The 17,126-nt window shown below is 34.8% G+C and overlaps 1 protein-coding gene across 2 annotated transcripts; it reads left to right on the top strand.

Annotated features, from left to right (window-relative positions):
* Window positions 1-153: 153 nt before the first annotated feature.
* Window positions 154-17,051, top strand: LOC148272472 (uncharacterized). Of its 2 annotated transcripts, XM_088240010.1 has the most exons (6): window positions 154-663; window positions 7,294-7,525; window positions 8,343-8,499; window positions 12,505-12,630; window positions 15,867-16,013; window positions 16,477-17,051. In XM_088240010.1, the coding sequence occupies exons 1-6, from the start codon at window positions 479-481 to the stop codon at window positions 16,611-16,613; spliced, it is 984 nt and encodes a 327-aa protein (XP_088096136.1). In that variant the 5' UTR covers window positions 154-478; the 3' UTR covers window positions 16,614-17,051. The 2 variants fall into 2 exon arrangements, with proteins under 2 accessions (XP_088096136.1, XP_088096137.1); XM_088240011.1 differs by lacking the exons at window positions 15,867-16,013; window positions 16,477-17,051 and adding an exon at window positions 13,498-14,635 and having other exon boundaries at window positions 159-663.
* Window positions 17,052-17,126: the final 75 nt, after the last annotated feature.

Here is a 17,126-nt window from a genome sequence, read left to right on the forward strand (position 1 = left end):
CTATTTTTGTAGTATGAGGAATTACCAAGATAAATAAATATACACGGTAAGTACCAATCATTTTTTTGTAATATAAACACTTACGGTACATTAGCTTTTGGCTTGAATGTCAAAATATTAAAAAATAGAAAAATCGTCTATACTATAATCTATGTTTTATATCGCAAATCGCAAAGGTTGGTCGCGGCCTGCTGTGTTGCGTTTGATGTAAACACATTTCAAGGTTTCCAAATATCACGCGTAATTTGTAATACAAATCACAATAAACACCTTTGAAATGCGAATAAATGTGAAAACTGAAAATTGAATTTGTTGTCATACCCGCATAATAATCGGTTCTATTACTGTCCCGCTGAGAAGTTTTTGCAGTGTTGTTTTTTTCCCGCAGTGATATGAATTAACAAAGTGTAGTTTCATTTTAATAAGTTTGTGCTTTATGTTATTATTTTAATCGTAAATAGGAAGTGAGTCATTCAAAATGACATTCTTTTCGAATTTGTTTAGACGCATTACAAATTGGCGTCGTCCCAAGCCCCCTACTACTATAGAAGACAGATTGTTGTGGCTCCTTCGTCCTTATCTATCCACGCTGGAGGATTTGCTACTTTGGAAAAATCCGCCTTTTAGTTTTGGACTATTGTTATTCGCCAATGCCCTAGTATGGTAATACTTTTAAAAAAATAATTTATATACATATTTATGAGCCGGTAACTAGAAAAAAATATTCGCTGCTCCATGTATTCGTCAATGTCATCGACCTATTGTGTGCTTAATAGGCCGATGCTTGTTTGGTCGACGCCAGTAATTTTTTAAGGATCTGAACCTCTAATCATCTTACCTACATATTGTAACAAATGACCATGATAATAAACTCCACGGAGTGTTCGATATTAGTGTAATGCACCATGTCACCAGAAGTCAAAATCTGCTATTTATTAAATCTTCTAAGAGCAACTTTTGTTTCATGCCCCAAAGTCCAGAATGTGTAGATTAGTCAATTCGTCCCGCAACTTGGAATTATTTGGGATAGATCTTCCGGCTGAAAAGCCGGAAGAACGTAGATCGTACGAAACGTAGATCTCTTTGCTACTAAAACAGTGTGGGATGAAGATGGATCGGCGTGGTTTCGCTCGAAGTCTCTTTTGATCATCCGCGCTCAGCCACCGTACCGGCTGGGCGTGAAATATAGTTCCTCCTTCCAATTCGAAAATAAGTTGTTAACTGTTACTGTTTATAAGTGGTCAAGACTTCATTCTATTGCATTGTTTATTAAATACCTACATTCTTATAACAAACAAAATTATAAATAAATTGAGGTGGAATGTTGCGTACCTATCATAAACCAAAACAATTCAAACCAAAACGGACACCAAGTCTTTGGAACAATACGCACCATCCCTCGGTAACGGCACTTCTAGGAATCGGCGAGCAGCCCGTTAGCCACATGTTACCTACAGTCTACAAAAGCTACCCTTAGGATATCTTTCTTTATTTCGTTAACCATAATGTTGAAACAGTGCTCTATTCACTTATTTTTATATTGCTTACTTTTTAGTATGAACACTTGACAAATTATCTACTCTGTTCAATGTTTATTTTTTGTAAATTTATTTGTTTAATTTTAAGTTGCTAGAATTCCACTCGTTCATGCGCTTTGTAGCTGCGAGACGATTAGTGATCTTGCTTCAGTATGTAAATATTATCAACCATAAAATACGTTAATTTTGTAAATGAGGTCTAGAATTTCAACAGTCCATGCGCTCAGTTTGCTCAGTCATTTTGAAAAATGAGTTTTTCAATATATTTATTTTCATATCATTAAACACTAAACTTCACTGTCAAATTAAAACATAATGTAAATGTAACTAGATTACTTAATGTCCATGCGCTCTGCAGCTGCAAGATGTTCTGTAATCTAGCTCCTATCAATTATAATTGAAATATATCATAATTGGAAAGGAGGAACTAGAATCCCAATAGTCTATGCGCTCTGTAGCTGCAAGACCTGCTGGAATATTTATTCATTGTACAGCGCCCTTGAGGTGACTTTCACAAAAATGGCACTATATAAATTATCCAACTATAGTAATAATAATAATTTATGAATATATTGTATAGCATAATTTTATTGCCCTCGTTTGTCTTTGCTGAATGTATAGTTTTATGTTCTTTTTGTTCAGTTTCTTGTACATATGTTTCTTCATTGAACTGTTGTAATTGGCTTAGGCCATAGATTAGAATAATGTTGATAAATCTTCTTATTGACTGAAAATGTGAAATTTTCAATGATTTCATTACACAAATATAACGTTGAATAAATTTATTTATGAAATGGCATATAACTTGTAGAACTCCCATACTTAAAGATAAATATATTTTTTGGTTTTATTTATATTCTTGGTATATTTGGACACCAATTTCACGTTCAGAAGGCATTATCAAATCTCAATCAAAGCAGAAAATATGAACAAAACATTGGTATGAGTGTGTAAATCTCCGTGTTCAGGGCCGCGATTATGAACGGCTATCTTCATGGGTATAGACTGAGACGGTATAAACTAATATCGAAAGTGTGTATATTTGTTTAAAAATTCAAAGTATCTTCGTCGGTAACCTGTAATTAGACGTGTTTAGAAAAAATACTGTAAACATATTCTATTTTTCATACAGAAAACTTAATTTTAATTTGTAGATAAAATTGAAGATTAATTTTAGCTTCCCATCAAAATACGTACCCTGGCGAAGAATACAATTCTACGTGTGAAACCAGAACTATGGACGAGTGGCTTATAGTGCTGTGGTGGGTGTGTTCGCCTACCATGGGGTTCGATTTCTGCGAGGGTCGACATAAAATATTTGTTTATTAGGTGATTTTGTTCTGCTATATTTCATTATTTCTGGATTGACACCTGAAGACTGATAGCTTTCATGTAACATTATCTCTAATATATAAAAGTATCGCATAAATTGTAGAAGAACAAATAAATATATGATCTATTTCGGCCCTATGGATGGGCATATGGTGATGATGATAACTGTCCGCCTCGTGGTGTAACGGTAAGCGTGTTTGCCCACTATGTGAGAGGTCTCGGGTTTAATTTCCGACATGGCTGACTTCAAATATTTATTTTAAAAGCGATGTATGCAAAAAAGTCCCTGGACCAGACACATACCCGGAAACGTTTTAAAGACCGTGGGTCTTCCTATCGGTTTAACTCGTACAAAAAAGACAATGTTTTTTTTGTCAATAAACAAGTTGCTCTTTTAAAATATTACGATTTGAATTGAATTTAACTTTATTACTTTTGCCACCCCTTTGGCTGTTAGTTTGGCAAATTATATGGAGGGCCTTTGCCAGATACTGTCGTTCATCCTCATGCCTGTATTGCAAACTCGAATGGTAGCAAAAGCTGTATTTACTGTATCACAATATCCCATGTCCAGTTGCAAGCCGACCGCCGTACCGTGTGGACGCCTTTGGAGCAAAAAAGCTCCCACCGTTGGATTAAAACTAATAATAAGAACCCACGCCTTTCAGTTTTAAAAATATCGTAAATACCATAAAATTTTGGATTTCAGTCAGTGCGGACGTGTTCAGTCCTGTTTTTAAAAGTGTTTAGTGAAAATAGTTTGGTGCTCGGAAAATCAGTTGGAAAATTTGGAAAATCTTCTGGAAAATTGGAAAATCTGTTATAATTCTACTTTCTCGGAAAAGCTAGGAAAAATTCGAGGAAATCCAGGAAACCTCCACTTCCGGTCTGTATGAGTTTTCCGAGCTTTCTGTTCTGACCTCCGTTCAAGTACTTCTTGCTTTCGGATTTCGCGTCTGCCCTAGCGAAATTACTAGCCCGTTTAAGTCCTAAAGTTTCGAGTTTTCAAGCGAAATCAGCTCTTATCTCAATAGACTCCCATATTCCCAACTAAAAAATGTTTTATTTATTTATTTCAACGCCTTTTAGGCTTTTACATGTTTTTACATACATATATACAAATAAAGACAGACATTTATTTTACATAGAAGTAGCAAAAAAATATATAAATGATTTATAAAAGAAAAAGAAAAATATCAAAAATATCATCTTTACATATTAGTATAAAAGTGGAAAGAACATCAACAAAATGCATTTTTAAATATGAAGACAGAAATGCATTTTACACAAAAAAGGAGCAAAAAATAAAAATGAATTAAGAAGAGAAAGAAAAATAAAATAGTAATAAAAAAAATAAAAATCATTACATATTAGTAGAAAATATATGGGGATACATAATAATACATACATATATTGCAGTGGAGAACAGGAGTATATTTTTTCGCATAGATTATATTAAAATAATCTTAAAATTAGAAGAAGTTAGAAAAATACTAATTTAGAATACAGATATAAGTCAATAAACAGTCAACAATTGAAATCAACATAGTATTATTTAGGTATTACAATTTGAAGATAGTAAATTGATACACTGCCTTTTAAAATTCAAAAGTGTTTTATTAAATATATCTACGTCATTTGCAAATGTATGAATTATCGAATTAGCGAGTGTGCAGTGTGCACTGTAGTTTGTTGTAGATACATTTACATATAATAGTTTATTAAATCGGGTAACCCGACCCGGAACTCGCAAGTTAATAAGTTGTAACAGTTCGGAACAATCAAATATTGAATTTAATATTTTATATAAAAATAACAAATAACATTCAGTTTTCTTCTATTTTCTAATGTTTGTACATTTAAATATTTCTTTAAGTAAGAGTAATTAATATCGTCAACTGAAATACCTAATTTAAAATAAACGAAACGTAAAAATTTATGTTGAACTCTTTCAATATTATTTATATATACTTATAATATGGTGACCATATAACCGAGTTGTATTCAAGTTGGCTATGTACTAAAGCAATATATAAAATTTTCATTACATAAACTGAGTCAAAATCTCTGATCGTTCGCAACTGAAATCCCAGAATTTTCATGCTTTTATTTGTTATGCTCTGTATATGTTTAATGAAATTTAATTTTTCATCGAATATAATACCAAGATCAGTCATTTCAGTCATTCGCTCTAAATTTATAGAATTTATGGTGTAGTTGAAAGCTATTGGATCCTTATTTCGACAAAAAGTCAAAACTTTACATTTGTCAACATTGAGGAATAAATTGTTTCTTTCACACCATACATTCAAACAATTTCAGTTGGATTGAAGAGTTGCTTAATGACCTATGTTTTCCCTCTCTGTAGCCACAAATATAAATATGAACAGCTCCCTAGGGAGAAAATCCAGCCAGTTTTGCAAGCATTTGGACACACTCCAAACATTGTTGTATTTTTTTTGTTTTAATATGTAACATTTTGTAAAATTATATATCGAATAAATAAAAATATATTTTAGTACTTAGTACAGTATTTTTTTTATAGTAAGTTGACCCCGAGAATGAGTTTCTGGTGAGTATTAAGTATGTAGAAGGCAGTATTGGTATGTGGTTATTATATAATTATGTTACATTTTGTTTATAATTCATTACCAAAATGAAGACCAATCAAATCGCCACCAATACTAATACACCAACACCATTCACTTTGAAGCACACTTCCTCTGTGTTGTTGCGCCACACACTGTTCTACACTATAAACAGACAATATTATGAAATAAGTATTCCAACTTGTTTTTGAAGGATTTTAGTCACCATTCATTATTTGTATTGTCCAATAATCATTTGTGTCAGACATCTATGTAAAAAAAAAACATTTTTTTTACATAGTTACACATATTGTATTATACTAGAACACTAATTGTCTTGGTTTTAATTTTGTTTATATCTTTTTCTTCTTAAATATTCTTAAAGGTACTGTGGGGTAGGATTTAACTATGGTTCAATGCTCCCCAATCGAAATTGGTTCAGTTCTCCTCAAGCCAAAAATAAGTTTTTTTTATATTTTTTTTTATGTTATGTGTAATATTTGCCACAAACAAATTTCTAGAGACTACATAACAGTTGGGCTGAAAAGTTCGTAGGCCAACCTAAGGTTTACTAATAAAACACATTTTTTTGGTAAAATTCGATTTTATTATTTAATATAGTTGCCTTGGAGGGAGATTCAACAATTATAGCAGTCATGCAATTTTACGATACCATTTTTATAGTATGATTTCTCTTTAACCTTAAAATAAGCCTCAGTTTCGGCGATTACCTCTTCATCAGCGCTGAATTTCTTCCCGGCGAGCATTCTTTTGAGGTCTGCAAACAGGAAAAAGTCACTGGAGGCCAGATCTGGAGAATACGGTGGATGGGGAAGCAATTCGTAGCCTAATTCAAGCAATTTTGCCACCATTTTTATTGATTTGTGACACGGTGCATTGTCTTAATGAAACAGCACTTTTTTCTTCTTCAGATAGAGACGATTTTTCGTGATTTCATCCTTCAAACGCTCCAACAACGCTATGCAATAATCACTGTTGATAGTCTGGCGCTTTTCGAAGTAATCGGTGAATATTATACCACGGGCATCCCAGAATACTGATGCCATAACCTTGCCTGCCAACTGTTGCGTCTTTCCACGCTTTGGATTCGGTTCATCGCGTGCAGTCCACTCTGCTGCGATCGGACTCTGAGTGTAGTACTGGAGCCATGTTTCATCCGTTGTAATATATCGATGGAAAAATTCATCTTTATTACGGTTGAATATCACTAAACATTGCTCCGAATCACACGTTGCTTTTGATCGATTGTAAGCACACGCGGCATCCACTTTGCACACAGCTTTCGCATGTCCAAATATTCATGCACGATATATCCGACACGTTCCTTTGAGATATCAAGATATTTAGAGTCTCGGCTATCTCGACCAACTTCACTTTCATTCAAAATTATTTTATGGATTTTTTTTATGTTTGTGATACTGTCAGCGCATGCACCTGAGACGAGATCTGGCAGCGTTCCCCTAACCTCAAAACATAAGTACTGTGCAGATATTGAGCTGAGAAACAAGCCACTTTCGCGGGCTATTAGGCTCCTCTACAACGGCCAGCTCTTGGTACTCCGACATCTGCACTAATACTTGTATACATTTATGACAATGTTGATAATAATTATTCAAAATACTATAAGGATATAGATAAATTCTATGCATAACACGCAACGATAATTTGAAATTTAATAGACTACTGCTGACTACTACTAGAATATAATTTAATTATGCTTGTAAACTAAAGTTCCGAATTTTCAGATCCCATCAAACTTTAAAATTGTTCTCCTTCAAAATGTTTACATCATTATTTGCCTCGTATGTTTCCAGGCTGATAGGGATCAGCGGCATCCCCGTGCTGGGTCTGGTGGGGATGGGGCTGACGGGCGCGGCCGTGCTGGACGCGGCCGCGAGTGCCGGCCGCCGTCGCCTGCGCGCCCCCGCCCCCCGCAGCGCGCCGCCGCCCGCCCCGCGCCTGCACGCCGCTGCCGCCCGCGCCTCGCACTGCCTCTCCTCCGCCTACCTCTACCTGAGGGACTTGCGCCAAGAGAACCACTCCAAGGTGATGCTCAGTCCGTGCTGACTGATTCTCTTTAGGCTTCTCTGTCGGCATTCTCCTCCCTAGTCAGGAAAGTTAGATTGTTGTCGATTCTAATTTATTTTATTTTATTAGGGAATTACAACAATAATTAGAAATGTGTTAAAAATACTAGTCAATTTTAAAAATTCACTCTCAATTGAATAATATGTCATTGATATGAAGCATTAACTTTGTGGTCAAACATTTTACTAAATGTTATTAAATATTTGTATATAACCACTTACCGACTTTTTATGTCTACCGGTTTCGAGACATACCCGTCTCTTCGTCAGGACACCAATTAAACCAACATGCAAATCCCACTATACACCTTCACCATAGTTGTAAAAATATAAAACCTACACGATATGCATTTTAATAAGCACATCCACTGATTAGGATTTAATAAAAATACAGGAGTTAAAATCTTAAATACAAATAATAAAGGGTTTAAAGTAAATAATATGGAAATATTTCACATTAGGAAAGCTTTAAAAAAGAATTTGACTTTGACTCCTTTGGGAATGTTAAACCAAGATGTGAATGACCCATTCACCTTTGCACATGCTGTGCTGTCCTTGTACAGTGACGCAATAGCGCTTGTCAGGTTACCATTCACTCCATACTCTGATAAAACCTTCCACAATTTCTCTCTGTCAACTCTATCAAATGCCTTCTTTGCAAATCGACAAATGGCTAAACACCAGAAACGTTTCTGTCATATTTCGCAGAGCAAATATTTAATCCATACATCCTCTTCACCACAATAAATCACCACATTATTTGATTTAATTTCCAGTTCTGTTTCTTGGTGAGCGCGAGTGTGGCTGCGTTGTGGTTGCTGAGCCGCATCGGGGGCACCCTCCTGCTGCACGGAGCCCTGTCCGCCGCTCTCCTGGCCCCCCTGGCCCCCGAGCTGCACACTTCTATTGTGGCGGCCTTGAACAACCACGCCGGTACGTCTACAACCCCCGACTTTCTCTCTTCTTAGTGCCCAAACTGTCATAATACCCATACACAACTGTTTAATATATTGGTAATATTTATTTATCAAAAAAAATAAGATTTTAAACCGAATTTCGGCTTCTGTTAAGTAAAAGTGCCTTCAAAATGAAGGTTAAAAATGTTAAGTTAAACAATGGTTTAAAAAAGTCACTTTAAAACGCCAAAAACTAGGCATTTCTATTGTGAAACTTTAAAAATTTATTAAAATAAGTGTTTAACAACCAGCCAAACCAGCCAATGACAGGTCATAAGCCCTGTAAATGCCTAGACTTCCATTTTCCCTTCTCGAAAACTTTTTCCCTCTCTGTTGAAATAAATTTAAATAAAGTTTAACAAAATACTCAATGAAATAAATGGCATAAATTTAATGAGTAAATTAGTTTATTTTTTAGTTCTTTTTGGTTTGTTGAAATGTTATACATACAACTTATATTTAACAGGTTGTCAATGTACACTATAGGAACTTAAACTTATTATCTATAAAATAATTACAATAATATAAATAGCAAAGATCTTAGAACTAAAGTAAAACTTCATTTTTACGTGCCTCAATTTTACGTTTTCCCGCTTTTTACATTTTATGCAAATTTTTATTTTCGTGTTTTTAAGGTTAAGTACCTTCATAAAATTATTTAAACATGTTTTTTTTTTTAATTCAATTAAAAAAAACAAATTGTGGTGTTGATTGAAAAAATACAAAATATTTTTAATAAAATCTTGGGTTAATATGAATAATCCCCAATTATGACTGTTTTCCCAATTTTTCTGCAGTTTTTCATTTCCTCACTTAAGCGTTTTCCTCAGTTTAACACTATTTTCGCTGCTCCCTTTAAAAACGTAAAATAGGGGTTTACTGTATTCGCGTTATTATACTTTACACAAATATTCCAATGTTGGTGGCCATTTTCAATGAGTCGTCAATAACTCACTATTAGAAAATGGAAATCAAGTACACAAGAACGCAACCCGATTCTTTAACTTTTTATAACCTGATCTGTTCTATATAATTATGTACGTAACTCTACATTGGCAGAAGAACCGACTGTCTTTATGAAGTTCATGAATCAAGCAAATAAGTAACTTAATAATTAGTCTACCACGCAATGCGCGATGTCAAGGAAACGGAAAAACAGATAACAACAAGGGCCGGTGCTAACGCAATATCTTATCTCACACGAGAAGGTTATTGCTCTTCTGTGGGATCATCAGTTACCTTGTGTCATTCAACAATATTCTGTTTACCGAACATGATGATATTGATTGGGGGGAACTATCACACTGCCCTCGGATCTGTGTCTCAATGAAGTTCATGAGACAACATCGATATCAACATAACACAATACTCGCTTGATAAACATTTATTATTGATACTTTAGAATGATTTCCATTTCAATTATGTTTGAAAAATCATAAAAAAGGGCAAATTATGTTGCTTCTGTAACGAACATTATTTTAATAAAATAAATTGCAACGTAATTGTTGAGCAATAAGGATAAAAAAAATTAAAAACATCTAATGAATAAATTAATCATTGAGAGATTTCTGTTTAAATTCGACTAAAAAAACTGATAAAAAAGTGCATAAATATACAAGAATATTAAATTTCATTTAAAAAAAATCAAAGACCACCCTGTTTCAATGGTATTACAAAACATTCCATTTCATCTAAAATTTTCTTCAAATTGAAAACACTTCGATGAATTGATAACAGTTGTATAAATAGATGTGATAAATACAAACATTAACAATTTAATTCAGCACGATTAATTTACTCGCAAAAATAGATTATTATACATATTTGATACACATTGCCACACCACTGACCCACATCCACGTGTCACACATTTCCGTAGATCATTTTATTATAATCACAAACAAGATATGGGATAATGATATTTAGTGGGCAAATCATCACCGCTGGTGTATAAATTACCACTCAATTCAAGTAAATAGCAAAAGTAATGTAATGTTTCAAAACGAAAAATTGTAAAAATTATAAAATACATAAATAATTTACGATCCTCACAGCAATAAAAAAAAACACATTTACGTTTTCTTTTAAATTGGTTGACATTCAAGTCGACTAAGCACCAACTTTGTTACATTGGTTGACATTCAAGACTAAGCATTAACTTTGTTACATTTATTGAAATTTTAGAACAGCAAATTGTTATGACAACTAAAATATTGTATAAATTGTCATACATACATAATTCAATTTTTTCAACATTTTTAATGAATAACAAAATAAATGACTGTTGCATCTATGTGAAATTTTGAAGAAAACTGCCATAAATAAAAAGATTAAGATTACTTTCATAAAAATAAGAAGTAGGTAATAATTCGCGCACTGCCGCTTATAGAGACACCCAAATGCACAAACATTGAAGTTTAGTTTTGTGACAGCATGCCAAACATGAAGTTTGTTGCAAAACAATGAATGAAAAATATGTCGCAGAAACATGGACAGTTTAAACAAGTGAGCAGGAAAGAATTGATGCCTTCGAGATGTGGTGTTGGCATGGAGAGGACGCAGAGGAGACGAATTGTCAATCAAATAAATAGGTGCGAAGGTTTTCACGGTCACTGTTATCAATATGTTTCTTTTTTGAGTGATACCGTGTGTGTTGGAGCCATCTTCAGGGTAAACACTCAGATTCTCAGTCACTCAGTTCACTCGGTTCACTCAGTTCACCCTGAAGATGGCTGAAAATAAAATTTTAAATTTGCATACAATGATTTTTTTCCTTAAATATTGGGAAATTTTGTTTAAATGGTATCACTTTTTTTAGTGTGGCACCACAGACTTTGAACTGTCATTTACATCGCGGCAAAACTGTTTCACACTTTTATGATAACTGTTTAAACAATCTTCTTTTCAAATGATGTTAATGACTTCAAATAATATTTGTACTGCCAAATTTTTAAACTTTTTGCATCGTAATTTATATATGTAAAGACTTAATTTTTCCTAAACATGCGTCAATTTAGTAAAATGTCAAAAATAGACACATAAACAAAATGGTCAATGAACCTACTTTGAATTTAGTTGGATACAACAATTTACACATTTTTTAAATTACCTCGATTTTATTTACCATTTTGGGCAAACGCGGCGGCGCGCGGCTCGGCGTCTTTTGACAGATCGAATTAGTTTCGAAATTTTTTCAATGTAAAACCGGGGTTGTAAAAAACGTTAATTGGGGAAATATTTGAATGAGAATGTGTTGAAAAAAAATGGGACCTAAACATTTCGGCGTAAAAAGTGGGAAAACGTGAAATTGAGGAACTAAAAACGAGGTTTTACTGTATTTCTTTAAAAAAAAAACAGGATGCACTTGAATGTTGACAGGTTTGTTAACATTTATTACAAATTTACAATTATGCTTCTTAACAAATTTATTTAAAACATAATTCATAATCAATAAATCATCTACACAAGAAATTTCATTTTTTAAGCAAGTTTTTATTACATCCCAATAAAGAGTGATTGAATTTTTCTGCTGACATTTCTCGGTGGAACTCTATTTTAACTATAATTAATATTACATTTTTTATCACTGGTCAAAAATTAAAAGTGGTTAAACCTAAAAAAATGTATTTTATTATAAAATTAATTATAAAGACTGTTCATGACACAAAATATGAGGAAGGACTATAGTCCTATAGGACATTCCAGGATATGATTAAACATTGACTCCACTCTCACTCTGGAAGTTTCCTGTGGTGGATCTACTTCAAATTAAGATTGGAGTGATGTAACAGTCTGTGGGTTAAACAGCCCGTTAAGTAATGCAGACTACAATTGTCAAATAAATAAATTAACAAAGTAACATTAGGATGGGGCATTTTACTAAGGAAGAATCACAAGTCATCTATCTCTTAAAACCGAAAAATATGTAACCTGAAGTCTCTGTCTTATTAAACTGCAAAACTAATGAAGTATTTTTCTGTAGAATCGGATGGTGAGATGGAGGGTTTCCTTCCCGAGATGTCTCCTCTGGCCCTGCACGAGCTACAGCAGGCCGGAGATCAGCCCCGCCAGCTCCCTTCCTTCACGGCCGACCTGTCTCTACCCTCCGGTATTATTAGTTACATTACCGCATATATAAAACCATCCGATGACCGACCAAACTACTTGATATAATATACCTTTCAATTTGTAGCAAATATTGAAATTGTGTTTAAATTTTAACCTACGATCTTGGAATAAGGCACACATAACCGTATTCTTACTTCTTACGTGTGCTCTAATAATAACAATATTGTTTTACTTAACTGTTCAATATTTTTAATTAACACGAATGTTTTGTTCATAAAGAACCGGGAGAAAAAGCTTTTTGAATCATACTGATTACATGAAAGTAACGTAAGCAAATTTTTACTTCATCTTTAAAATGTCAGGTTTTTACCTGCAATGGGCTCACATGTACAAATATTAATCAGTCTTTACGCATATCGCAGGTAGGATAGACAGGGTGAAACAAAAATATTGCGATGATTTTATCAGCAGCATTGTTACCGGGCGCAGTCGGTTGAACAGCTAACTGTGAAACAGGCGCTGCAGATTCGATTCCCGCTAGTCGCAAGAGAGAAATCCAAAAAATATTTTTTCTCAACTAGTCAGTGTGTTGTGGTGTATTTTTCATAACTTCCTTCCACATCTCTCTTTGGAGAAAAAAAAAAGAGGTGGCCAGACCCTGAATGCTCGCTGTGTGAAAGTTATTCAAGTCACTATCCAATCTAAATAATATAATTTACGCGTTAAGCTTTTAATAGCGCCCATGAAAATTTGCATGAACAATACAAAAACAGAATACATTTTATTCTACGACAGTCGGGCTGCTCTATAAACACCGAGCCCTGTCGAGATCAATTCCAAATCAACCTTGGTATGCCTACGGGCACTTAATCGTGTCGGTGAGTGTAACAGCGTGACATTGTTTTAGGTACCTGAACACTCAAACCTCGATGGCAACGAGGCAGCTGATGAATCGGCAAAGCTGCGAGCTGAGACGGCCCGATAGGCCCCGAGTCCAACTGTGGGTTGCCCGAATGTGCTCCTCGTAACGAGCTTAGGGCATGGGCCGGAAAGCAGAGCGTAATGCTCTGGCAAAAAGTACCCGGTCAGCACTCTGCGAAGGAACTGATAAAAGGGTACTCGCAAAGGTTTGCTTTCGACCTAATAAAGCTCAGCCTCATCGAGTGAGGGTTATCACTAGAGCCCTCGCAGAGCACTGCAGATTGAACAAACACCTTGCCAGAATGAACCTTACCAAAACTTCTACATGTCGGTTATGCAGTTCAGATGAGGAAACACCTATACACATTCTATGTGAATGTGATGCTTTACATCATGAAAGAAGACGCATCCTCGGAGGACCACCGGTTAAACCTGAGGATGTTAAAGAGCTCGCCCCCTGCCTAATAGCCCGATGCTTTACAGATCTGCCCTTGGAGGGGGAGATTTAGCAAAATGAGAACTCTCACCTTCCACGCAGTGGCTAGAGATCTATTCAAGGGGACCCGTCCGTCCCACTAGATCTTCACAGGTCGCAGCGACGTCAGAAGCTCGCATGGCACTGACCCCCAACTTTAAGAATAAGCCTCTTTTAATATAACTGCAATAAGTAATTGCAGTAATGATAAGGAATCGGTTTTACATATTCATTGTCTTAATTTCATTTTTGTAGATTGCGATTCCCTTCCCATTTTGGCATTTATGTAATCCTTGATTGATGTACGTAATAATGTGGATGTAATATATGTACAGTAAAACCCCTGTTTTACGTTTTTCAAGGGAGAACAAAAAAAGTGTAAAACTGAGGAAAACTTTCAAGTGAGGAAATTAAAAATGAATGGAAAAAGTTAAAATATAATTATTGTACAAGACTATATTAAATTTACTGCAGAAAAATTGTCAGAACTGTCATGATTGAGGATTAATCGTATTTACCAATGATATAATTAAAAATATTTTGTACTTTTTCAAACAAAACTGCAATGTGCTATTTTTCTACTGAATTGAAAAAAATACATGCATAAATAATTTTATCTGGGTACTTAACCTTAACACGAAAATAAAAATTTGAATTTGCATAAAATGCATATAAAGATTTTTTCCCTAAATATTGGGAAATTTTATTTAAATGGTATCATTTTTTTTAGTATGGCACCACAAAATTTCAACTGTTGTTTTCATCGCGGACTGTTTCACACTTTTATAATAACTGCTTAAACTATCTCCTTTTCACATTATGGTGTATAACATCAAATAATATTTATATTGCCATTTTTTTTAACTTTCTGCATCGTAATTTATTGATGTAAAGACTTTATTCTTCCTAAAAATGTGTCAACTGCATGTCACTATTTAGTAATACGTCAAAATTAGACACTTCAACAAAATGGTCAATTACACTGCACCTACTTTGAATTTAGTTTGAGACAATAATTTACACATTTTTTTTATTTACCTCGATTTTATTCTGCATTCATCCGACGGCGCGTGGCTCGTTTTTTGACAGTTGTGAAAAAAATTGGGGTTTTGAAAAACGTAAAAAACGTTAATTGGGGGGGAAAATGAATGAGAATGTATGGAAAAAATGGGACCTAAATATTTCGGTGTAAAAAGCGGGAAAGCGTAAAGACGAAGTTTTACTGTATGTATATCGCTCACTCAGAAATACACTGTGGTATGTCTAAATCAACCATTTTGCAGGAGAGTATATGCAGTGATATAATGTCCCATTAGCGGAGAACTTAACTGCATTCCTGATGGCTATCGACTACAATTGATGCGCTTGAGCCGAGCATTGAAGGGAAAATGGCCACAATACGAGGAGAGACATGACAAAGTAATTTTGCAGCATTGCCAGTCAAAACATACTCGGAGACGCTCAAATGGGAAGTCCTACCCCGCCCACCTTATTCACCGGACATTGCTCCTTCCGATTACCACTTATTTCGATCGATGGCTCGTGGCCTGTCTGAGCAGCACTTCTAATCCTATGAAGATGCCAAAAAATGGCTCAATTCGTAACTAACCTCTAAAGATGAGTCGTTCTTTCGAGATGGCATTCGAAAGCTACCAGAAAGATGTAAAAAAGTAGTCGCTAGTGATGAACAATATTTTCAATGACATGTTCTTTACAAATTTTTAAAAATAAAGCATCAATTGTCACGTAAAGACAACGAGAATTTAAGTCCCTAATATTATTTGAAGATTTCTCCGTTCATTGAATAATTCGTATTGCTGCGGTGTTTGCATGCCTAGTGTGATATTACGGTGTATTTTATGTTGTTAACTCTGGTGCAGATGTGGGCGCAGCCTTGCGCTACGCTGCCGGGGAGGCCAGCAGCAGCGAGGACGAGGGAGACAGCGGGGACGCAGGCCGGAGGCTCCTCACCCCCGATCCCCCCTCCACCGACACCACGGACAGTGATAGCGAATTTCTACTCAAAGGTAATTATCGTAATATCGACTTCATAATACTTCAGTTGACAACAAACATATCGGTTATAAGTCAGTAGAGTAAACCGATGAACAAAAATGTTTACTACTGTTTCCTTCTAAATTTGACTGTGCATAGCCAACTGATGTCAGAATTGTGTACGTGTGTACATACTCTCCTGGCTGTCAAACCAAGTCATCGAAGGGGTCGAGAGTTTCAAATACCCGGGAGTATTATGTTACGGAAAATGGCAGCTTTCAAAAAGAACTGGGAGTGATATGCGCAAACCGGGGAGCGTTCACGGAATGATGTTGATCTACATATATATGTATTAGAAACTCTATGACAATATCTATCCAAACACACATCGTTAACAGCTTTAGGTCCCTATTTATCAAATACATACATTCTTATTTATAAATTAAGTTTTTCTTCACATCGTTCTGTAACGTTGTAAAAATACTGTAATTACAGATAAAAGCAAGAAAAGCAGCTCGAGCATTGCTGGCAACACTCGATGGTTCTCCCCCTTGAATCTTACCCCCTCGGCTCCCCCGCAAAAGGATTCCGATTCGGACGAGTTCGAGCTCATAGACAAAGATGACTTATAGTTCCCTGTGCATTATACAAACCGATTTCCTGCCGGGACCAACCGGCGCTTATTATTAACGGCACGGTACTTTGGACTCGGTCGACAATATTTTTTAAATGTATTTTATATATTTTTACAATTTTATGACATTCAAAACTGCTAAAATCTGTACGTCAGAGGTATAGCACCCTATGCGCCATTTGTTGTTTTTTCAGAAGAAGCAAAAAACGATCTCCATGACCGAATTATTTTTTTGTTAATAATTAAAAATATTTTTCAAATTGATTTATGTAGCTTAAAATGATATGTATGGATTGATTACGTTGATGACTAAATATACAGTTTAAATAAGTATGCTTCTGATAACTGTAATTATAAAAATCAGGTCTAAAACAATTTGAACAGTTTTATAATACTAAGCACATATAGTGTTAAACCACCAGATAAAGAAAAAAAATCTAATCCAGCAAAAAGTGATTTTGTCTAAAATGGCACTTGGCATCCTATATCTCCGACGTACAGAAATATATAG

This window comes from Micrasema longulum, unplaced genomic scaffold, assembly GCF_059751315.1.
Source record: "Micrasema longulum isolate JH-2025_06_02 unplaced genomic scaffold, ASM5975131v1 h1tg002326l, whole genome shotgun sequence".
Taxonomy (NCBI): Eukaryota; Metazoa; Arthropoda; class Insecta; order Trichoptera; family Brachycentridae; genus Micrasema; species Micrasema longulum.